This window comes from Callospermophilus lateralis, chromosome 3 (assembly GCF_048772815.1).
Source record: "Callospermophilus lateralis isolate mCalLat2 chromosome 3, mCalLat2.hap1, whole genome shotgun sequence".
Taxonomy (NCBI): domain Eukaryota; kingdom Metazoa; phylum Chordata; class Mammalia; order Rodentia; family Sciuridae; genus Callospermophilus; species Callospermophilus lateralis.
The window spans coordinates 115,162,498-115,185,710 of record NC_135307.1 but is presented as its reverse complement, the minus strand read 5'-3'; the positions used below and the strand labels follow the sequence as shown (position 1 = coordinate 115,185,710).

At 43.2% G+C, this 23,213-nt stretch overlaps 1 protein-coding gene across 3 annotated transcripts in view; it reads left to right on the top strand.

Moving 5' to 3' along the window:
• Positions 1–23,213, top strand: part of Pkm (pyruvate kinase M1/2) — a 29,147-nt gene that overhangs the window by 3,807 nt on the left and 2,127 nt on the right. Inside the window, exons 2-10 of one of the 3 annotated variants that reach the window (XM_076851034.1) lie at positions 4,895–5,017; positions 7,906–8,084; positions 8,951–9,042; positions 14,196–14,327; positions 14,791–14,977; positions 15,682–15,952; positions 17,150–17,300; positions 17,549–17,701; positions 21,156–21,322. In XM_076851034.1, coding sequence (XP_076707149.1) covers positions 4,932–5,017; positions 7,906–8,084; positions 8,951–9,042; positions 14,196–14,327; positions 14,791–14,977; positions 15,682–15,952; positions 17,150–17,300; positions 17,549–17,701; positions 21,156–21,322 — 1,418 coding nt within the window. In that variant the 5' untranslated portion in view covers positions 4,895–4,931. Of the gene's footprint in view, positions 1–4,894; positions 5,018–7,905; positions 8,085–8,950; positions 9,043–14,195; positions 14,328–14,790; positions 14,978–15,681; positions 15,953–17,149; positions 17,301–17,548; positions 17,702–20,616; positions 20,784–21,155; positions 21,323–23,213 lie in introns of those variants that run through there. The other 2 variants (XM_076851031.1, XM_076851033.1) reach the window with 2 other exon arrangements.

The window sequence follows — 23,213 nt, the reverse complement described above, 5'->3', positions numbered from 1 at the left end:
ACAGATAAAAATAGAGCTGATAGAAGGTATTAAGACCATTCTTTTTTTTATTTTTAGTTGGACACAATACCGATATTTTATTTATTTATGTGGTGCTGAGGATCTAACCCAGGGCCTCACGTGTGCTAGGTGATTGCTCTTCCCCTGAGCCACATCCCCAGCCCAAGACTATTCTTAATACCATATTAGTTTCTGGAACTCACATTTTACACTATAGCCAGACTTAGACTGAATAATTGAGTAGTCTAATTATTTGGGTCTCTCTCTTTTTCTTTTTTTTTTTTAGTATTTATTTATTTATTTATTTATATTTGGTGCTGAGGCTTGAACCTAGTGCTTCATATTTGCCAGGCAAGCCCTCTAGCACTGAGCCACAACCTCAGCCTTACTTGGGTCTCTTAAGCTGTTGGGGGAAAAGTGAGCTTGGGCTGGTGGTGGTGTGCAGCCTCTGCTGACTCTTCCTGCCTCCTGGTGTGGCTACTCAGAGATAGGGGCCCTGGTAGGGCTGCAAAGCAGTGCCATGAGACCACGCCCCTGCAGTGGTTTGTGCCTCTCTGCACGTAGGAGGGAGAGCTGGGCTGCAGTACCTCTGGTGGCCTCTGAGAATCCCCCGCATTTTGTCCATAGGCAAAACTCCTGGGAAGCTCTAAGCCTCTCTTTCCTGGTGCCAGCAAGCAGTGTTTGGAATACAGGCTGGGGCTCTGGTGGGGAGATGCCACCACCAGCTCTATATACTAGGGCACTGAGGTTGCTGGTTATAGCATTTCAGAGTATGGACCAACTTAGGGGAACTCTGCTGGCAAAAAAAATTCTCTGAAGGGAATCCCATCCCTTCCAAACATCTTTAATTGACCTACAGTTCATATTTCTTAAACTTTAAACAATGTTTAAACTCTGGAAATTAGTGCAAGAAAATTTGCCTCAGCAGTGTCAGTCATGACACATAAAATGCAGTCTGTCATATCCATTTTGGAGAGGAGCCCAGGAGTTTTGATTAAGAAGTAGGGAAGTAGAGATTTAAATCCTGCTATCCTACCCTTTTGTAATTAACATTAGAGAGCAGACTAACATATCACTTATCGGCTGGGCAAACATTTTTAAAGTCTGCCAATACCAAGTATTAGCAAACATGTGGGAAGGCAGGAACTCACAGTACTGGTTGGTTCAAAGTTGATACAAGGACTGGGGGTTGTGGCTCAATGGTGGAGCGCTAGCCTACCTCATGCAAGGCTTTGGGTTCGATCCTTAGCATCACATAAAAGTAAATAAACAAAAATAAAGGTATTATGTCCACTACAACAGCAACCAAAAAAAAAAAAAGTTGATACAGACAGTGAGGAGAGCAATTATTAGGTTTAGTAAAATAGAAATAAACATTCTCCATAACCAAGAATTCCATTTATGGGATATATAGAAGCTCACACATACTATGAGTTGTTATAGGAGACATACTATGTTGTTATAATATTAATAGGGGGAATTGGTTTAATGCCCAGGGCAGGTGGTTAGCTACCAGTAAGGGAATACGTAAATGATCTCTTTGTGCAATGGACTGGTATGGTAGTTCGCATGAACTAGCTGGATCCTTATAGCAACTGGATGGATCTTAAATGTGCCAAGTGAGAAAGAAGTTATTCAGTGATATGCACAGTACTCACTTAGGATATTAAAAATGGCCAGTATATAGATAAACTGCATGAACTTAAATTAAATAGGAATATACAGAATTCATGTTAGTGATTTGGGTGCCAAAATTGACAACAAGGAGTAGGGATGTTAAATGGGAAGGCTTAGAGGAAACTGGAGGGGGAAGAAAAATGAATTGTATAAAATTGTTATTTTTATTTTTAGAAAGTCTGAGGAAAATAGAACTCATTGTTTATGGTCAGTTCTAGGTGGTAGAAAAACATGTTAGGGATTTTTTGTTGTTGTTGTTTTGTTTTTTTCCCTCCCAAATTAAAAAAAAAAATCCAAAATAATACAAGTAAACCTGTAAAAGCTGCTTTAGGGGAGACACCGGTGCTGACTAGGTCAGTGCTCTTGGACAACTGTCACTGCTTTTTCTCAAGTCCTGTCCCCTACCCCAACTGTGGTGTAAGGAATCTACTTTAACCTCACTTTATTCAGGCCATAACCCTGGCTTAGAGGTCTCTAAATCAGGGTCCCAGGTTCCTGGCAGCTTCCAGAGTTTGGGAATCATGCCTAGAAGCACTAACCCATTGCTTAAGCTTATTAAGAATGCACCATGTGCCAACACAGCAAAAGCTTCTCCCAAAATTTCCACCTTCAGGTTGAAATCAATTCTCTGCTCTGGCCATCTAGGATAGAACCAGGGAATCCTTGGCATTTGAGGGCATCAAGTGTTCTGACTCTGGACTTCATGTCCGAAAACTGAGTGATAGTGGTCTTTCATTTAACATCAGGGTTTTTTTGTTTGTTTGTTTGTGGGTTTTTTTGCCCTATTCCACACTGTAGTTTGAAATAGTTTCTTAGGCAGGCTCCTGCTGATAGGTTTATGTCACTTGTTCTAACCCTGAAGAATTGTCATCAACAATTGTCAAGAACATTGTCATCTGCCTCCCCTGATCCCCAGCAGAATTTTTCTTGACCCTACAAATGGGTTCATTTTTTGTTTAGCTGGTAACACCCAGATGTTGCGTTCTGTTACAGGCCCTACTTGAGGTAGAGAGTAGACTTCAGACTGAGATCTCTTCGCTAAAGGAGATTTTATTGTCTGTACACAAACGCATTGCTATGTTTTAGGATGAACAGACCTTACCAGAGGCTAGCTCATCACCCAGTTTGTGTTTCCATAGTCTACATAGGGTCAGTCTTGGAGATTCTTCTTCCCTTTTCCATCTTGAGAAAGCAGGCTGACCTGAATGTCAGCATATTATGGTACAAACCTTTCTGATGGATGCTGGAGTTCTGAAGAGTTGAGAATTAAAAGCTCTTCATGCTGGCTTGGAAAACCATGAGGGGCTTATGAATGTCAGAGCAAGGAACTCTTGGACCTCCCAGCAATATTTGAGGAAGAAAGTGGGCTTGAAGTGCCATCATTATTGGGTTGATCTATATGATGAGGTTGGTATTGAAGCATAATTGGTACAGAGAGCCCTGCTGATTGAAAATTGGCTTAAACAGATGAAGATTCATAGGCCAAGTTAGTTTATTAGGGCAGAATGATTTGGATCTTTGTGAAATGTAGAGTTGATGGAGTGAAGCATGAATCTTCTCCAGCATGACCTGACAATAGTGCTGCCTGCAAGAAGCAGAGCATTTGCTATTTTTTATATGGTTCTACCCTCTGGTTTTTGAGGAATGGTCAAAGAATTGTGTCTGGCACAAAGGAAACTAATATAGGAGACAACTAAGATGAGATGGGAAAGGGTAGAATTGGGCACCTGGAGTTAAGCTGTGCTGTGCCTGCTACCACCTGTTAGCCCATGCTAAGCCCTCGAATGGTGTCTAATTTCTCACAGAGGAGAAATGGCTCTGAGGAAGATCCTACTGCAGGGGCTCAGGCTCAAGAGTAAGCCTTTGCCAGTACCTGGGCATGGTGTTTGCTGCTATCAGGGAACACACCAGGCTTCCATTCTCAACTGGAGGTTGGCTTTGCACGTCTGTGCCTCCTGAGGAGGAGGATGCAGTAGTGAGTCAGACTGGCATGGGTGGGGCCGCATGTCCTGGCAGACACTGTCCAGGCAGCTGGCAGGCAGAAGGGGACCATTTCCCAGAAGTACACCCTAAGAAACCAGGGCTGCTTTCTGGGGCCAGGGGAGATCCTAGAGGATGTTTTACCAACAATTCTAGGTGAGAAGTGGAAGGGGGATAGGCAGCTTGTGTTGGGGAGCAGAGGCTTTTTTGGAGAGTCAGGAGGGCTCCAAGCAAGCTCTTTTTGACTACTGGTGTGTAAATCTACTAAAATTCCAAACACATTTTCATTTCTGTACTTAATAGCAAAAAAGTAGAGCTTATAGACTTCAGATTTAAATTTGAGATGATGAAATAGGGTCTGTTTGACGCATTATATAGTTGCTAATGGCATTATCCTGGTCCTGGAGACAGCCCTGCTATACCAGAACATCCTTGTCACAAAGGTACTGTGCTTGAGAGTAGACTAAATAGGAAAAGAAATTTGCTGAATTTGGGCATGGAACTAACAGACTTTTGGCATGGAATTGTCCTTTGGACTGTATTACTTTTTTTTTTTTGGCCTCAAGGTTCTCAGTGTATCAGGGTTGACCTTCCTAAGTCATTGAAAGTGGCCTACAATGCTTCTGTGGTTTAGGGCCCAAGGCCTCTGCCACATTTAAGCAGAATATTTCTGAAGGAGAGAGCAATAGTTAATACCTGGAACTTCATATTTCTTTTAATTCCAACAATTTTATAGGTGCTTGTAAATATATTACTTATAGAAAAAGTATATGTATAATTCTTCTTTATAAAAATATTTAATGTTAGAAATTTTATTAATAAGGAAAAGAAAAAATTTGCTGTAGTTCTGCCACCCAGACAACATACTGTTAAAAAAAAATTTGGTATATGTCCTTTAGACCTTTCATGAATGTTTAACTTGGTATCCCTTTTCCACAGTGGGGGACTAGGTTCTTCCATAGAGTAGTGGGATGTTAGTAAATCACAGGTTAAAGAGACTTCAGGGTGAGGCGGTTTTGGGGTGTTGGAAGTGTAGCATCCCAACGGGAACCAGTAAGACCTCACTTTTAACTTGTGAATTTTCTATTAACAATTTCTTAGAATGCTTCTGTAGTTTTCTCTGTATCATAGTTGAACCTTTAGGAGTAGCTTCTGCTCAGACACCTGATTAAGGTAACTTTCCCTTTACCCCTAAGAGCTTTAGTTACACTCGGCTTTTACCTTAATCCTTGTACAGTTCTCCAGGGCAAACCTTATTCAGCTCTGAGCGATGTATGCAAGTGGGGCCAAGGAGCGGCCAAGGTGCTGAGCCAAATAAAGAGGGATATATCACCGAAAACCCAAGCCCAGGGAACCAAAGGTATGACTTGATAATGAAGTGGCCCCAAACTAGTCTTTGAAGGAAGACCGAAGGTCTAGAGGAGAGCCAGTTGATGGGTTTTCAGGAGAATGGAATGAGTGACTCTGTCCCACTCATCCGGATCTTGTGTTCTTCACAGTACAGACTTTGGACTGAATGACATTCTGTGGAGGCTATAGCAAGGCCTTTGTGTTCTGGTTGGCCTGATGTGCCAACTCAATGATGTTCCCTTAACAGCTAGATTTACCTAAGCCCAGCTGGGAGCCCTGAAGGCTTATGGGCCATGCCTCAACCATGAGTGTAGATCAAGGGGCCCTGTTAGTAATTTAGGAGTTCCTCAGACTTGGGGAAGCGGGAGAGGAGGTATAACTTTCAGAAAGGCCTTAAATTAGACAGAAGGTCATCACACTGAACTGCCTCCAAGTACTAGAAGCCAGGCGATACAAAACCAATTAGTCCTGGAGGAGAGGACTGACTTTCTTTTTGGTACCTAGTATATATATTAGAGGGGTAGGAAAAGCTAATTGAAATCAACAGTATATTTTCCACCAGGAATAGTTAGCTAGTATCTTAGTTCCCCTTTAAGAGTTTTCAGTTCTGAGCTGGGCATAGTGACTCAACACCTGTAATCCCAGCCACCTGGAAGACTGAGGCAGAAAGATTCCAAGTATGAGATCAACTTCAGAAATTTAGTGAAGCTGCCTCAAAATAAAAAAGGAGTGTAGCACAGTGGCACATGCCTGTAAACCCAGCAGCTTAGGAGGCTAAGACAAAGCCAGACTTGGCTTTGGTGAGGTGCTTAGCAACTCGGTGAGACCGTCTCTCTAAATAAAACACAAAATAGGGCTGGGGATATGGCTCAGTGTTGAGTGCCCCTGAGTTCAATCCCCAGTACAAGGAAAAAAAAATGGAGTGTAGAGGTACCTCAGTGGTAGAGTGTCACTGGGTTCAAACCCCAGTACCACTGCGGGGGGAGGTGAAGTTTTAAAAATTCAGTTTTATAGTTGAAGGCTTGTAGCCATCAGTTTTCCATGACTGGTCACCACTGGTCGCAAAGCTCATTGGTCCTTTACCATGCCTTCTTGGAGATGGCAGAGGTGGTTTAGATGCATGCTGTCCCTGAGTAAGGGTCCTTGACTTGAGGCCCTGAGATTTGTGGAAAGGTGGAGCAGGGCTAAGGACAGGCTTATTCCTAACCTTTGGCCAGAGCCTTTTTTAGGGTAGCCCTTGTCCTGAGGACTTTGATAAGGATGTCCGGCTTCTGGTTCACATCCTTCCCTGATAGTTCTTCAAATGCTGCCCAAAATCCTCTCCTTGGTCTCTGTACTCTAATCAGCTAACCAAACACTGGAAGCTTCTCCTGAATTCTTCAGACTCTAATCAGCTAACTCACCGGCTCAGTGAGTTTAGTTGTAGGTCAGTAATAAAGTAAAGCAAAGGTCAGGACAATTATAGGGATTGTGACCTGGGCTGGTTAATTGCCTGGAACAGATGGTCCTGTTGTTGAGAGGCAGCACACTTGTCAGACTTAGAAAGAAAGGGAAGCAGGTGGAACATTAAAAATTAGTTGGGGAAACATCATTTCCTTATTGGGGCTGTCTTATTAATATAGTTGTAAAAATTTGACATTACCTTGTGTGTGTTACTAGGGATTGAACCCAGGGCCTCACATATGCCAGGCAAGTGCTCTGCCACTTAGCTACGCCCCCCAACCCATTTGTAGTGACTTTCTCTATTTTTTGGTACCAGGAAGTTAACCACTTTATCAAAGGCACTTAACCACTGAGCTACATCCTCAGCCTGTTTTTTATTTTTCAGACAGGGTCTTGCTAAGTTACTGAGGCTGGCTTCAAACTTGCAATCCTTCTTCCTCAGCCTCCCGAGCCACTGGGATTGCAGTCATGCCCTATTTGCCCAGTTTGTAGTGACTTTAAAACTGAATCAGTACCATTGTAATTATCCTTGGTTTTATTTATTTGTTTATTTATTTATTTCTAATATTAGTTGTAGATGAACACTTTATTTTGTTTATTTTTATGTGGTGCTGAGGATCGAACCCAGTGCCTCACATACGCTAGGCAAGTACTCCACCACTGAGCTACAGCCCCAGCCCTATCCATGATTTTAATTTTATTGCTTTGCATACATATGAAACTTCTCAGACCAAAACTAGGGGTGTGTGTGTGTGTGTGTTTCTTTAGAATCCTGGGTTGAAATACTTTGCATTCAGGGTTCTCTTTCTAGTTAAACTTTTCTTCCTGTTAACTACATTTTGTTACCTATTATTACCTTGTAGGAGCTGAAGAATAAACTTAGATGGCACTATGGTTGTTTCCACAACCAGGGAAATTGCTTGGGTTTGGGTGAGGACTGTAAAGGGGCTATGTGGGTGCTACACACCAAAGCAGATATTTGTAGCTTTGAGACCGCTTGCCATACAAAGATCTATACTTATTAAGGAGCTAAAGTACAAGGTACAAATAAGTTGTGTGTATCACTGGAAGATTGGTTACAACTTCCTTTTGTGAAAGTTCCTTAAGTGCATGTAAAATGGCGTTACTTATAGGGTTGGTGGGAAAGCCATCAAAAAAAAATTCCAGCCCAGTGTAAAAGAGACCTGCTTACTCTGAGTCTCTAGGAAGGACATGGATTTGGTACGAGTTTTTAATTTGTTAATTAAGGTTCTTCCCATTTGCTCACAGTTGTGGGAACCCTTTGCCAAGTTTGAAAAATGCCCACATAAACAGAGCATGTCTGGCCTCCCTGTGGCTTGTGCACAAAGCATGCTTATTGAGTTAATATGTAAGCAGGAGATAGCCACCTGTGCCAAGTGGCATATTAACCACTTCTCAATCTAATTGCTCTCTCTCCAATTACCTCGGACCCAGGACCTCAGAAGAAGCCTCAGCAGCCATGTCAAAGCCCCATAGTGAAGCCGGGACTGCCTTCATTCAGACCCAGCAGCTGCATGCAGCCATGGCTGACACGTTCCTGGAGCACATGTGCCGCCTGGACATTGACTCTCCACCCATCACTGCCAGGAACACTGGCATCATTTGTACCATTGGTATGTGAATGTGTCCCTCCCTCAAACACGGACTTCATGTGACAGTGGCTAGTTCTCTCCTGAAAAGACTAAACAAATGTTGTAGCACATAGGTGCTCAGTGAGATGCTACATAGATTTCTTTTAAAAATTTTTTTAGTTGTCGATAGGCCTTTATTTTTATTTTTTTATATGTAGTACTAAAGAATTGAACCAGTGCCTCTCAAATGCTCAGGATGAGCTCAGATACTGAGCTACAACCCTAACCTGCTACAAAGATTCTTGTGGGAACTGGGGTCAAAAGAAGTTGCAATAAAGTATCCTGTATTTTCTGCTATAGGCAAAATTTAGAGGATGTCCTTTCTTTTTTTTCTTTTTTTACTCAATGCCTTTATTTTTATGTGGTGCTGAGGATCAAACCCAATGCCTCATACATGCTAGGCAAGCACTCTACCATTCAGCTATAATTCCAGCCCAAGGGTGTTCTTTCTCAGCAGATCTTTATAAGAACATCTCAGAGACCTAGAAAATATCATTTTGACATGCTCTGTGCCACCAAGATACTATGGTTGGAAGTCTGGATGAGCTTCAGGGAGGGCAAAGAGGGCTGGCCAAATCTTCCTTAGGCTTTCCTTTTTTAGTTAGGGGCCTGCAGAATTTGAAGGAAATGGGAGGAGTGTACTCCAAAATCAAGAAAGTAGCTAGCATAGTAGTAGTCTTTTATGCACTTTTGAAAGACTTTCGTGCTGTCTGGGAGAGGAAACATTTAGAGAAAAAAAAAAAATTAAGATGTCAAGACATTTTAAGAACTTCAGCAAATTTATTGTTTTCCTACTTGTAATCCTTTTTCCTATTATGGCTCTAAATTATTAATTTTTTTTTTGATAGGCCCAGCTTCCCGATCAGTGGAAATGTTGAAGGAGATGATTAAGTCTGGCATGAACGTCGCTCGTCTAAACTTCTCTCATGGAACTCATGAGGTGAGGCTCAGGTGGATAGTGAGGTTCTGCGGACAGCTTGTAGGAAGCAGAGAGGGAACGTCACATTTGTTTAGCCATTGTAGACCAGGCATGTATGAGTCTTGAGTTTTACTGTGAATGAGACATTGTCTTTACTGGCCCATCCCTATTCTCCTCCTCCTCCTTCCCATCTCTACTGGCCAAGTCTCCATAAGCAGACAAAACCTGCTTTGTCACTGGCCGCAATTCTCCCATGTACCTAGGCTACCAGTAGCACTCACAAAGGAAGGCATGGAAGGGCACTCTTAGAAACTCCTCTCCTGTGGTGAGCTATGGTGTCTTGGCTACAGCACTCAACACTCCTGCCTCAGGGTTTCTGCAGTGGCTGTATTGCTACATTGAACCAAAAGGTGATCTAACAGGTTAATTCTGAGTGAGACGATAATCAAGTCCAGAAGTATATCCACTGTTGCAAGTTAGGAACCAACTCTCAAGCACTAACACTATCTGGCATGCGATAGTGTACACTCTCAGCATTGTTTTCCCAGCTACCCCTTGCCAAGGGTCCTGGAATATTAAAATAACCAGTCAGCACTCCTCAGGAGCCTGGTGGGAATGTATTTGAGCTGGGGCTTTACTTAAACTAGGACCAGGTGGCAGCTGTTGGGAAGGCTCTGTTCCCAAGTTTGGAAGAAACTCATTCTGAGCAGTGGGGAGTAGAATGGTGCAGTGAGGTGGGCTGCTCCCTGAGAGATTGTGCCTTTTTGAAACTTTCAGACTTGACATGGATTTCCCATAGACCATGGGATCTCATCCTGTCCTTGATGGACCAGTGATAAAAAAAGGAAGCTTTACCCTGTCTTTACTTCTATACTTCCATTTAGAGTAAAGAAAATGCTACCCTGTAAGGTCAAGTGGTAAGGGGGTTGCCCTCTGGCCTTTGGAAGTTGGTATTAAGTTTGGACTAAAAATAAGTCCTCAGGAACAGCAATCCAAGAAGTGAATTCCTCCTTTCTGGGAACATGAGACTCTTCTTCATAGACTCCGAAACCATGTTCCATAAACAGCCTATGGCCTGGCGGAGGCTGACCCTCAAATGTCATGGTAGCTAGACCTGGTCCAGCAGACACCTAGGCAGGTTAAGCATAACTTTGTTGACATTCTGTAATTGTTCAGGAGGGGACTTTTCGGCAAATCATCAGGAATTAACTATAAATGGTACCTTAGCTTAAAGATAATGCAAAAGGTAACAGTGGCTGGGCATGGTGGCACACACCTAAAATCTCAGTGACTCTGGAGGCTGGGGCAACAGGATAGTGATTTCAATTAGCCTCAGCAAATTAACAAGGTCCTAAGAAACTTGGTGAGACTCAAAAATTAAAGGTAAAAAGACCAGGGGATATGACTCAATGGTGAAGTGCCCTGGATTCTATCCTCAGTACCCAAAAAATAGAACAGTGAAGATCTGCTCACCATTGATCTCCCCTGCTGGAGTCTGTCACTGTCTCTCCATGCAGAAGAGGGAACAGAAATAGATTTTGAGAGTTGACCTTTGATGAGGCTTTATGACTCCTTCCATCCAGTAAAATAACACCGCCCAGATCTGAAATGGCAAGGGCTAGTGGTATCTGCTTCATCTGCAGGACAGGGGCTGGCTTAGGAGAGGTGTTTGGAAATTATCCGTACTTGAACTCTGATTCCAAGATTAGAATTTTTTTTTGTAAGTCCCTCTTATAAGTTTAATTTTAGGCTTTATATGAGATGAAGTTTTCCCTGAGATGTGGGTTTTGGAAACAGATCTGAAACTGTCCCAGTATTATGTAGTGACATGTAAATAGTTTTAATTTGGCTGCATTTTAGGACTCTTACTTCATGCCCACTTTCAACTAGAAACTGGGATGTACTTTTCTACTCTTTGACGAGTTTAAGTACTCTTCTGAGAACTTTGAAATTGCTTTCTCTCTCTTGATTTCTGACAGAGGGACATCGTGTGACTACTTCTGGTCTTCAGGCAGCTTTGGCAGTGTCTCTAGCCCCCACTTTTGGCAGTTCACATGGGCAAGATGTGTACTTGCTGAACATGCGCTTCCATAATGCCATGTTGCCTGGAAAATTCTGACTTTTAAACAACCTAAATTTAGAGCCTTCTGAGCCTTCTACAAGGACAACACTGATGGCTGGCTCTTAACCATTTGATAACATGGCAGCCAAACCACAGCCACTCACAGTGGGTGACACAACACATCTCCCAGAAACATACCAAAGATAACCCACGTAGGTGATTTAAATAATACCTAATAATCTAATCATTATTATAATATACTGTTATACCTCCCCCAGACATAATTTGTCTTTTAAATAAATGCATATTTATTTAAAAGACTCAATTACAAAAATGTAGTATACCACCGAAAAAAGTTAAAACCTTCAAGTTGTATAAAATAGAAAGTATACAGAAACATTGTCTGACATAATTCTTTGTTGAGAACAAAATCTTAAGTATAATTAAGAAAATTTCTAAATGCACTTATTCTAGGAAGCAGAAATCTCAAGGTAGATGAAATATTTCATCTCAAAACACTTGAAAAATAACCTAAAGGGCAACAAGAAGGAATTGATCTTATATAAAGGCATAGCTTAATACAGAAGAAATTTGTCAGATTAAAAGTTGATGCTGTTTGGGGAAATAGGTAAACGGAAACTTCTGGAAAGTCTGATCAAAAATATGAAGATGCTGGGCTGGGAATGTGGCTCAGTGGAGAGTGCTTACCTGACATATGTGAGACCCTATGTCAATCCCCAGCACAAAAAAAGGAAGTAGTTCATATACATTAGAAGAGATTTTTAAGGTCAAGAAAGACTTAATTTCTATAAATACAGGTGAAATTGACTATTTTCCAAGAAAATATATTTATTCAAAAGGTAGAGAATATGAGTAAACCCAGTCACTTTAAAAAGTTGGAAAAGGGAGTATGACATCTAGCTTCCTTAAAAATGTTAAGAGACAAATGATGCAGAGCAAACCTAATGCTTTGTACATGCTAGGCAAGTGCTCTACCAGTTCCATCCTCAACTGAAAGCAAAATGACTTTAATAGCTAAATTTTGTATCCTTCAAGGGACAGTATAATCCTCCATTACACTGTTCCAGAGATTATAGAAGCACAAAAATCTCTCCCATGTTCTTTTAAAACCAATACACTGACAGGGACAGACAGGGAAAGTATCAAACCCAGATTAACCAGGTTAGTACTAACCGTTAGTACTCTAGACCGATCAATCTTACTTAGAAAGATGGGCAGAAAGCATAACTAAAATTTAGCAATTCAAGTCCCATAGTGTGTTAAAGGAATTTTATGACCCATGATCAAGAACATTTTATTTTAGGAACGTAGAGTTCAACATTGGGATTAAGTAAGAATGGTCACTATAAGGTTATGATGATAATAAGTAACATTTATTAAATAATGACCATATGCTTGACTCCATTCTGAGTACTTCATGTGTTCTTTAACTCATATCAAATCAACTCTGAGGAAAAGGCATTTGACACCGGGGTGCATGGCACATTCCTGTAATCTCAGCAGCCTCAGAGTCTGAGGCAGGAGATTGCAAATTCAAGGATAGCCTCAGCAACTTAGTGAGGCTCTAAGCAAGTTAATGAGATTCTGTCTAAAAATAATAAGAAAAAGGGCTGGGGATGAGGCTCAGTAACTTTGAGGACTTCTACAAAACAAACCAGTGGGTCATTTAGAGTGTGAGTTCCAATCTGAGAATTTCAGATATAGCCTTTAGGCAGCACAGTCCTTAGAGATGAGGTAATGGCTCCAGGTCTGCACCAACCACCTGCAAATAGTAAGCAAGCCTGCTTGCAGTTGCTGCCCTCATGGACAAAGGTGTTTAAAGGACAAGGCCCATAAAGTGCTCAATTAAGTACCCCTGTTATCAGTAATGTGTCACAAGGATTATAATATCTAAGAGCTCTTTTGACGTCTTATCTTGAACCAAGTCTTTTTTTAATCTAACAGTAGTGGCAAAGGGAAAGGGCTTTAAGGGAAGATTCAAACCAGGATTTATTCCAAGTGAAGGGGAATTCCTTCAGAAAAAAGCATCTGACCACCTTTTCCTATTCCTCTCTAATTAGAACTCTAGAATGTGATTATGTAACCAGGTCCATGTGACCTTAGTAATGAATTATTTAGCTTGGACCACTTTGAGCTCAAGTCAACAACTTTCAGTTTGAATTGTAGTTGGGATCAATAGAGAAAAAGCACAGAACCTGATCCTAATAGCTAGGGAAACCTTGTCCAAACACAAGTCTTGGGTCTTTTGCTCCAGTTTTCTGCTTTATTTGCTTAGGGTTCTCAGTGAGTCCTAGGGACAAGAGAACAGTTGAAGAGACACAGATGAGAGCTGTTCAAACCCTTGGCTTTAGTGGGTTTTTGTTTGTTTTTGTTTTTGGGTACCAGGGATTGAACTCAGTTTCACTTGACCACTAAGCCACATCCCTAACCCTATTTTCTATTTTATTAGAGTCAGAGTCTCACTGAGTTGCTTAGCACCATGCTGAATTGCTAAGGCTGGCTTTGAATTCTTTTTTTTTTTTTTTTAGTTCTTGATATATCATATTTCACACTTTGATTCAAGTGGGATATGAACTCCCATTTTTACCCTGTATACAGATTGCAGAATCACATCAGTTGCACATCCATTACATATTGCCATACTAGTGTCTGTTGTATTCTGCTGCCTTTCCTATCCTCTACTATCCCCCCTCCCCCTCTCCCCTCCCCTCTTTTCTCTCTACCCCCTCTACTGTAATTCATTTCTCCCCCTTATATTTTTTCCCCTTTCCCCTCACTTCCTTGGCTTTGAATTCTTAATCCTCCTTCCTCCGCCTCCCAAGCCACTGGGGTTACCGGCATGTGCCAGTGTACCTGGCCTCTTTAGTGGTTTTTGGTTGTAGTATTCTGAACATTCCCAAGACTGGTTTAAGGCTGAGGACATTAAAGGGAGTGTATAGACGATGCCCAGTATATGGACAGTGAGAATAGAGGATGGTGGTAGAGGTCTGGAACTTCCACAGGCTTTTCTAAGTGATCAGCTTCAGCTCTGGGGCAAGGAATGAGTTGGATCCAGGTGTGAGAGGACACTTATCTTTCCCTTTTCTCTCAGTACCATGCAGAGACCATCAAGAATGTCCGTGCAGCCACAGAAAGCTTTGCTTCTGACCCCATTCTCTATCGGCCAGTTGCTGTGGCTCTGGACACTAAAGGACCTGAGATCCGAACTGGCCTCATCAAGGGCGTAAGTATCTTGGGGAGAAAGAAGGTAGCCCCAGAAATGCCTCTTTGATAGTCTGTGTCTTGCCTGGATGCCTTGTTTTGGTATACAAATGAAGGTCTTATTTTCATCATTGTTTTAAAAAAATTTTTTGATCTAGTTTGCTTGAAAATGGTACTACAGAGGCTGGTTTTTACTCTGAAAGCCACTCCCAAGTGTCTCTCACTTTGAGGAACAATTTTTTCATATCTTTCTTCCCCCCATCATTGAGTAGTATGACATCATTCTTTCTCTGGATTATTCCCTTGAAATCTATGAAGTTAGGGAATAAGAGCATTTATTCAAGAAGATAAAAGTTTTCTTATTACTTTCATCTGGGATTTGAACATTGTTCCCTGGGGGAAAGAACTTTTCCGTTCCTGTCAGATGGTGGGTTGCTAGCTTCTGCAGTCTGGATTCTTACATTCCCTCTTGTACATGTACATAGAGTGGCACTGCAGAGGTGGAGCTGAAGAAGGGAGCTACTCTTAAGATCACTCTGGATAACTCCTACATGGAGAAGTGTGATGAGAACATCCTATGGCTGGACTACAAGAACATTTGCAAAGTGGTGGAAGTGGGTAGCAAGATTTATGTGGATGATGGACTTATTTCTCTGTTGGTGAAGGAAAAAGGTATGTGTGGGGGTCAGGTTCTAAAAACATCCCATTTCTAAAATTTCTTGATATAAGGAAGTCAGGAAGCAAGACTGAATCAATACATTCTTAGAAATGCCTTTCATAACCATTTATCCTCAAAAACCACCAGCCCAGCCTAATTGCACTCCTGCAACAAATGAGAAGATTTCCTTTTTATTCATCCTTTATACTTCTTGACTATCTGCTTGCTTGCTTCCTTCTATATTCCATCCATCAATATGATGTAAATAGGACTGTTTGTGCCTGGGAATGATAGCTAAGATTTAAGTAAAACTTCTTTTTTTTTTTTTTTTTTATAGTTGTAGATGGGCACAATATCTTTATTTGTTTATTTTTATGTGGTGCTGGGGATCGAATACAGGGCCTCACACTTGCAAGGCAAGTGCTCTACCACTGAGCTACAATCCCAGCTCCTTAAGTAAACATTATATTTGGGTGATGTATTTGAGTTTTAAAACAATTTCATGAGTAGGTATTATTATCCTTACTTAGAGGTGAGGAAACTAAGGCACATAAACTGCCTCAAGGTCACAAGTTAGTGGACTTGGGATTTGAATTCTGGTTATGGTTCTAGTGCCCATTGTGTGCCTCTGAATGGAGAGAAAGGGCTTGCTGTCTGCTACTTGTCTTCTTGTGTTCCCTCATTGCTCTGCCTCCCCTCCCTACTCTGTTTTGCATAGGTGCTGACTTTCTGGTGACAGAGGTGGAAAATGGTGGCTCCTTGGGCAGCAAGAAGGGTGTGAACCTTCCTGGGGCTGCTGTGGACCTGCCTGCAGTGTCAGAAAAGGACATCCAGGATCTCAAGTTTGGAGTTGAGCAGGATGTAGACATGGTGTTTGCATCTTTCATCCGCAAAGCATCTGATGTCCATGAAGTTAGGAAGATCCTGGGAGAGAAAGGAAAGAACATCAAGATTATCAGTAAAATTGAGAATCACGAAGGAGTTCGAAGGTAAGTCACCAACCTTCCCTACTTCAGATCCATTTCAGCATTCTGAAGGGCAAGATTTATCCTGTGACTACACTTGCCTATCAGAATGTGGCCTCCCAAGATTGATCTAGACTCATTGAATCAGAGTATCTTGGGAGAGCAGAATAATTGGTGTTTTTAAGTTTCTCGTGTTTTTTCAGGTGAATGAGATACTGGAAGCTTGGCATTGTTCCATGGGCCTGGGGACAAGCAGTGGAGTGGACTGTGGACTAGGTCACCAGGTCCAGGGCCATCATGCTCTACTCCTGAGCAGGAGCACTATCAGTGTTTGCTAGAATAGGGAAATAGCAGGTACTTAGAAAGGGGCTCCTTTTTGACATGTGGAAGCTTAGGGCCTTTTGGACTTCACCTAGAAAACAGCTGGCCTGGTGATCAGTCTAATTCTGGTATGGTTTGTTCACTCCCATTAGGGAAACATGGGTCCTCTCCAGGTTCAGGTTGCTCCACCTGAGGTTAACCATTTTCCCAGTGCTCACAAAGTAGAGTCAAATGAGTATGATCAGTTTTTAGTGACACTGCTAAAAATCCAGACTTATTCATGTGGTTAGGAGTGTCTTGGGAGGGTGAGAAGAGCAACCTCTAAGCCCACTGTTATGACCTTACTGTCCTTAACCTTTGTTTAGGCAATTTGAAATTCTCCTCTTTGCCATTCTGTTAAGCCATGGGTGCTAATTGACTTTGGCTCGAACCACATCAGGCAAAACCACATGGGAAGGAACCACCATAAAATGTTCAGCCTTCAAATGTTCTTGGCTAAATGAGGATGTGCATTTTTGTGTCAGAAGCAATCAGCAGGCCTTGGGTTTACTTTCTTCCTTGGAAGTGGTGATTGGACAGTGGAGATTGTAGAGAGATAATCAAAGGGGCTCCTTATAGGAGGCAGGCAGAGAGGGAAAAGGAGCCCATGGGACTTCCGAAGAGACCTTGTCACTTCCCCTTATTTCCCCTCAGTGAAGTATCCATATTGGAGTTGAAGAAGCCTAGCAGAATTGTTGGCCCATCCTGTGTGGCTGAGATTACTGGAAAGTTTTATCTCTTCCACACACCTATGGTGACATTATATATGGATATCTATGTCAGGGAATCTCTGACATCTTCTGGTCAGTAGTTGTACTTGTGGCCCTTGCTCTCTTTATCTCTTCCCCATTTTCTCATCAGATTTGATGAGATCCTGGAGGCCAGCGATGGGATCATGGTGGCTCGTGGTGATCTAGGCATTGAGATTCCTGCAGAGAAGGTCTTCCTTGCTCAGAAGATGATGATTGGGCGGTGCAACCGAGCTGGGAAGCCTGTCATCTGTGCTACACAGGCACGTCCCCCCTCCTGTGTTCTCCTCTTCATTTTCACATGCTTGCATGGGAAAGCTGTAGAGCCTAGCCGGTCTCTTCCTATGGACCCTGTGGCACTTAACGTACACACTCATACCCCCACCCCCTGGTGCACTTACACAAATTGTGCTCTGTGAACCTACACACCATGTCCCAAGGATCAGCTTACAGTCATTTGTCTCTGAAGAGAGCACAGGCCAAGTCTTATCAATGCTTTGACCTTTTCCAGATGCTGGAGAGCATGATCAAGAAGCCCCGCCCCACCCGGGCTGAGGGCAGTGATGTGGCCAATGCAGTCCTTGATGGAGCGGACTGCATCATGCTGTCTGGAGAAACAGCCAAAGGGGACTACCCTCTGGAGGCTGTTCGCATGCAGCACCTGGTGAGTAATTAGGGCCCACCCTGTGCCCTAGGCTTCGGGCTGGTATGGAGGCAAGCTCTAGCACAGAGCTTTTTAGGCTTCTGCATCCTCTTAACCAGGGTCTTTCGTGGTCCTCCAAGTCACTGCAACAAGAGTGAGGGGGTGCAGGGTGCCTCCTTGTTTGTTTGTTTTGTCTTCCCTTCACACACCCTCTCCTATTTCCGGAGACATCCTCCATCAGACATCACACAGTGTTTCTGTGGCTCCTTTCCTTGATTTAAGTCCTGGGGTACTGATATAGTACTTTTAAACTCTGGACAGTACAGAGGGCCTGAGTGCCTCTGCCCTGTTCTGTAAAAGGCCATGCTCCCAGCTGTGCTTACTGTTTGCCTTCTGATTTGATTCCCCACCTGTGGGCCTGCACTGGTGGGTGTTGCCCACATGAGCTGCCTGAGCTGGCCTTGCCTGGTGCCTTCAGCATGGGATCTACTTTGATGTGCCAGACCAAAAAGTGACACATGAAGGGACTAGTGGAAAGGCACTGAGCCTTGCGGACTTTGGACTGAGAACCTCTGGGGAGAAGGAGTTCTTAGAGATTTCCAGCTTGGTTGTGTCCTTCTGCTGCTCTGCTTTTCAGAGATAAGAGTTCCAGTTCCTTTGTCCTGCTTGATCCCTCCCTGGAACCTTCCAAAGAATTAACTTAGGGATTATTTTTACGGCTGCTTGTGCCTGATAATATAAGTGTTATGAATTAACTTTTTCCTGGTAGTTCTAGGTCAGTCTCTATAACATACACCTCAGTGAAATTTCCCTGTATCTGTTCCCTTTCTAGCCAACAAAGGAACCTTGCCCTTTAGCCCTTTGTGTGATCCCCCTTTTTGTCAGGTCCCCAAATAACTGAAAAAACAAACCAACTCTGTACTAAGTATCTCTTTTACTTTATATATAGCCTGTTACTGGGCTTAAGTAGCCTTCTGGTAGTGAACTGAGTTCCTACCCAAGATTCTAGTCCTTGAGGCTATTGTCGGCATCCTGGTGAATTTCCCCATGTTGAAATGGGTAGAAACCTCATCCCTTTTTGCAGGGATGTTTCTGTAGCCTGGCCCTGGGCCATCCATACATCACCCCATTTGTGTGATGATTGCTGTTTCAGTGGTCAGATACTCTTGGCATATTCTCAAAGCTGCCCTATGGTGGAAGGGTGCTCCTAAGTCTGTCCCAGGTGAAAGTGCCTCTCAGCCTATCACCTCTGGAGCAGCCACCTTTCTGCATCTCTACATGTCCCCCCTCTATGTCTTGCTTAGTTATGTGACTTTCTGGCCTCAGGGGTTGGAGGCTGACCTTGACTTGATTTATTGAACTTTGAAACCAGATTGTGACTACTGTTATGTCTTTGGACAAGTCACTTAATATCTCAAGACCCTGTCCTAAAATGGATTAGCTGAAATATTTAATTATAACCTTAACATTAAATATTCCCTGCCATTATTATTAAATATCATATCAAATCTGTGTCCACATAATCTTCATATCTCCCATTACTTCAGTTTGTAGTTGCAGGTTACATGACTATAAAGCCTGGGTTTGAGCACAGGTCTGCTGACTTCAAAACCAGTCTTGTCTCCTGCAGCATTGTACTCTTAACAGCAGATGAGGAGAGGTCTTTATTTGGGGACTGTAGTGTGGTCAGAGACTAAAATTCAGCTCTGGGTTCTGAATTCCATGTCATTTCTTCCATACCCTGGTCTTTCTGTGAATGGACAGACATCTTAGAGCTGCAAGGCTTGGATTGCATGGCACTGCTCAGAAGATACGTTATGAGGTCTGGGCCAGGTAGTAGCTGCTCCTCCAGGTGGTACAGGCCTCTCCTTTCTATCATCAGTTAACACTGGCCGCCACAGCCTCCCTTAACAATTCATGGCTTTCTCCTATGTCTAACTGATGCAATTCATGACCCATAGTTAAGAGCTAGGCAGTACCAGGTATGGTCCTGTTTCCTGTTCATGTCCACTATCCTTTGGGCTTCACGCACTCCATTCTTATAAAAAGAATACTTTTAACCTGGTATACCCTGGCACGCATCTGCTTATACTGCTGAATTAATAAGATGGTATTAGTCTTATCTACTGTTCACTAAGGTACTGGTAATGGCATTATAATCTAAAGCTTAAATTTTCTTAGTCTTATCTGAGCAGGCAGTCTATAAATAACTTACTGGCTTTCTCATGACCATTTTAATCATTAGATTTTAATCAGATGTCTTGTTAAACATGTCTGCATGCTTCCACAGGCCTCCATATCTTCACATGGCTGTGCAAAATGCCCCTCGAAAGTTAGCCAGTTTCCCTTCTCCTAATTTGAGAATTCAGCTGTGTAGCTCTGGCTTTATGTTGACCCCAGCTTTGCAGCGCTGTTCAGTCTGTTTCCATGGCAGGCCTTGGAAAATACACTTTATCCATGAGGCAACCCTGCCTCTTCCAGACAGCCATGTGAGGAAGGAGGCCTTGTTTCTTGCTATAAGCTGTGTGGTGAGGCGGCATGGTCAAGTCCTCTGCCAGGGAGTAGTGTGGGTTCAGTCTAGGCATGTCTTTATGCCCAGCTGCTAGAGCCTACCCACCATATTGCTATGGCTCTAGCCAAAAAAAAAATCCTTCTAGGATGGAAGTCCCAGTTTCCCCTATATCAGAGGGGAAGAAACATCAGTTGAAGCACAAAATTCTCCATACCTCCTAGAGCAGGTGGACTTCCACCATTCTGCCTCTGTGTCTGCCCGAACAATAGATTTAACCTAAGGTTAAATCTTACGTCGTTCTTACCTTCCTCTCTTATTAATTCCCCGTTCTGTCTTTCCATGTGTTGTCTCTTGTTTTGTTTGTTTTGTTTTTTTTTCCTTCTTTATCCCTTTTCCTTGCCCTTCCTTCTCCTAAACCTTACAGATAGCTCGGGAGGCTGAGGCAGCCATGTACCACAGCAAGCTGTTTGAAGAACTTGCACGAGCCTCCTGTCTCTCCACAGACCCTATGGAGGCCATGGCCATGGGCAGCGTGGAGGCTTCTTATAAATGTTTAGCAGCAGCTTTGATAGTTCTGACGGAGTCTGGCAGGTAGGGCCCCAAGGGCAGGTACCTCTGTAGGATAACCAACTTCTTGCTTGCTCCAGCCAGCCTTGCACTTGGCCCTGGCACACAGCCTCTTCTCATCTGCAGGAAGGCAGCCAGGGAGGTCATGACAGGGCAGGATCAAAGGGTCCTATGTCTCAATAGGCATGGTAGAAGTCACAGGCACCTGGTGAAGGACTGCTTCCTGTGGAGGTTTGCTCTTGCTCATCTCCAAACCTCCAGTGACTATGTTCCTCTTGGCCTTTGTGCCCAGGGATATGTTCCTTGCCAGCTGTCTGTAACTTTTCCCCCATCCTTTCCCTTTGTGACAAAGCTCTGTCCCCCTCTTGTCCCTCTGGACGGATATTGCTCCCCTAGATTGCCCGTGAGGCAGAGGCTGCCATCTACCACTTGCAATTATTTGAGGAACTCCGCCGCCTGGCGCCCATTACCAGCGACCCCACAGAAGCCGCCGCCGTGGGTGCTGTGGAGGCATCCTTCAAGTGCTGCAGTGGGGCCATTATCGTGCTCACCAAGTCTGGCAGGTAGGAGGTGGCAGTGGCTCCCTGAGGATACCCTGGTCTGTGACACCTCTCCTTGGGGGTCCTGGGAATCATGCATTGAACAGTGCTCAGATGATACTGAGTCAAGGTAAGGACTGTCTAGCTGCCACCTTCCCAGCTCCCTCAGTCCAGGATCCCAGCATGGGCAGAGTTCCTTCCTCGCACCTGGAGGACTATAGTATAGGCAGCATTCAACAAATGTGTTAATCATTTGGATTCAAAGCAAATGATTCACAGTGAACTATTAAAAATTGCATAATGATGGATAGGCTCTAAGTACCAACTGCAAATGGTTATTTGATATTTAAAAGCTGGTCTTCTAGCTTTTAAATGGTGTACACCAAAAATCTCAGCAATTTAGTGAAGCCATAAAGAACTTAGCAAGATCCTGTTTTAGAATTAAAAAAAAAAAAAATGTGTGGGTGTAGTTCAGTGGTAAAGGGCCCCTGGGTTCAATCTCCAGTATTATTCTTGCAAAAATTGATCTTTAAAATAGCATAAGATAGGGGCTGGGGTTGTGGCTCAGTGCTAGAGCACTCGCCTACCATGTGCGGGGCCCTGGGTTCTATCCTCACCACCACATATAAATAAAGATATTGTGTCCAGTATAACTAAAATAAATAAATAATAGCATAAGACATCCAGTTTTGTTTGTAGTAGTTACTGTGTACTTTTAAAAAAATCATTTAGAAAATTAATGCTATTCACTATGCCCCTATTTGGTACACTGGTTCCTATTTGCACCCCAAAGATGAGTCTGTCTTGTCTAGGAAAGGTTATTATGCCATTTTGCTAGTATTTTTTGGAGCTAAGGTATACAGGCCTGTGGTTGGCCTTGGATTTGAGGTTCCTTCCTAGCCTGGGACATTGTCTTACAGTCTCTCAATCTTCTAGTCTGAGGAGTGTGCCCCTTGACCTCAACACAGGATGGGAAGTGTTTCCTGGAGGTCAGGGTAAAGAGGAGAGACAGGCAGTGCCCATGCACTGAGGAGTGGCAAATGGGCTTCCCAAAGCACCAGGATACAGGGTCTGTGTGGATTCCCTCAGCAGAGGCTCCATGCTTTTGCCTAAACAACCATTAGGATTGACCTTTGTGGAAAGGGCCAACCCTTGCTATTTGGCTATTTTTAGATCTACTGGGATTTCACTCAGCTGGACTGGACTTCAAGAGCTATTTCTCCCTGAAGGATGTGTATGGAGGCCAAACTTGAAGCAGTGTTCTGCTGTGGTCATCTTAAATTTCCCTGACACCTGTTGTGTGTCCTCAGAGCTTGCCTTCTAGGGCCCAGTTCTTTCAGCAAGGCGCTCCCCAATTTCTGAAACACATCTGCATCTTTAAATGTATAGTGTCAGTGTTCAAGGAAGCAGTTGGCAGAGGGATTTCAGAGGTTCCTGGACATGCTTCCACGCCACCATTCTGTTTTTGCCTTTTGTGTAGCACCCAGAGTTCTACCTGCTCACCTGGGTTCTATATTATATCATAGAACTTCTAAGGTTTCTTTTGATACTCAGGTTTGACCTTGAGGCTCTGAAGTCCAGTTGCTGAGACTACTTGGGGGACCTGGGAACCATGTGGGGTAGGGAAGGGGATATAACAGTTGAGAAGTGTCATGTTGTTGATTCCCTAAGGGTTGGTCACTGTGCTGTGGGTTTTTTTTTTTTTTAATATTTTAGTTGGACATGATATCTTTTATTTATATATTTTTATTGGTGCTGAGGATTAACCCCAGGGCCTCACACGTGATAGGCAAGCCAAGCCACGATCCCAGCCCTGTGCTGCAGTTCTTTGCCCCTTTTGAGAATCAGGTGCTTTTCACATGCTGCTTGGCTTGTAGCTGTTGGCTGGCAGCAAGAGCAATGGGTGCTGATGAGG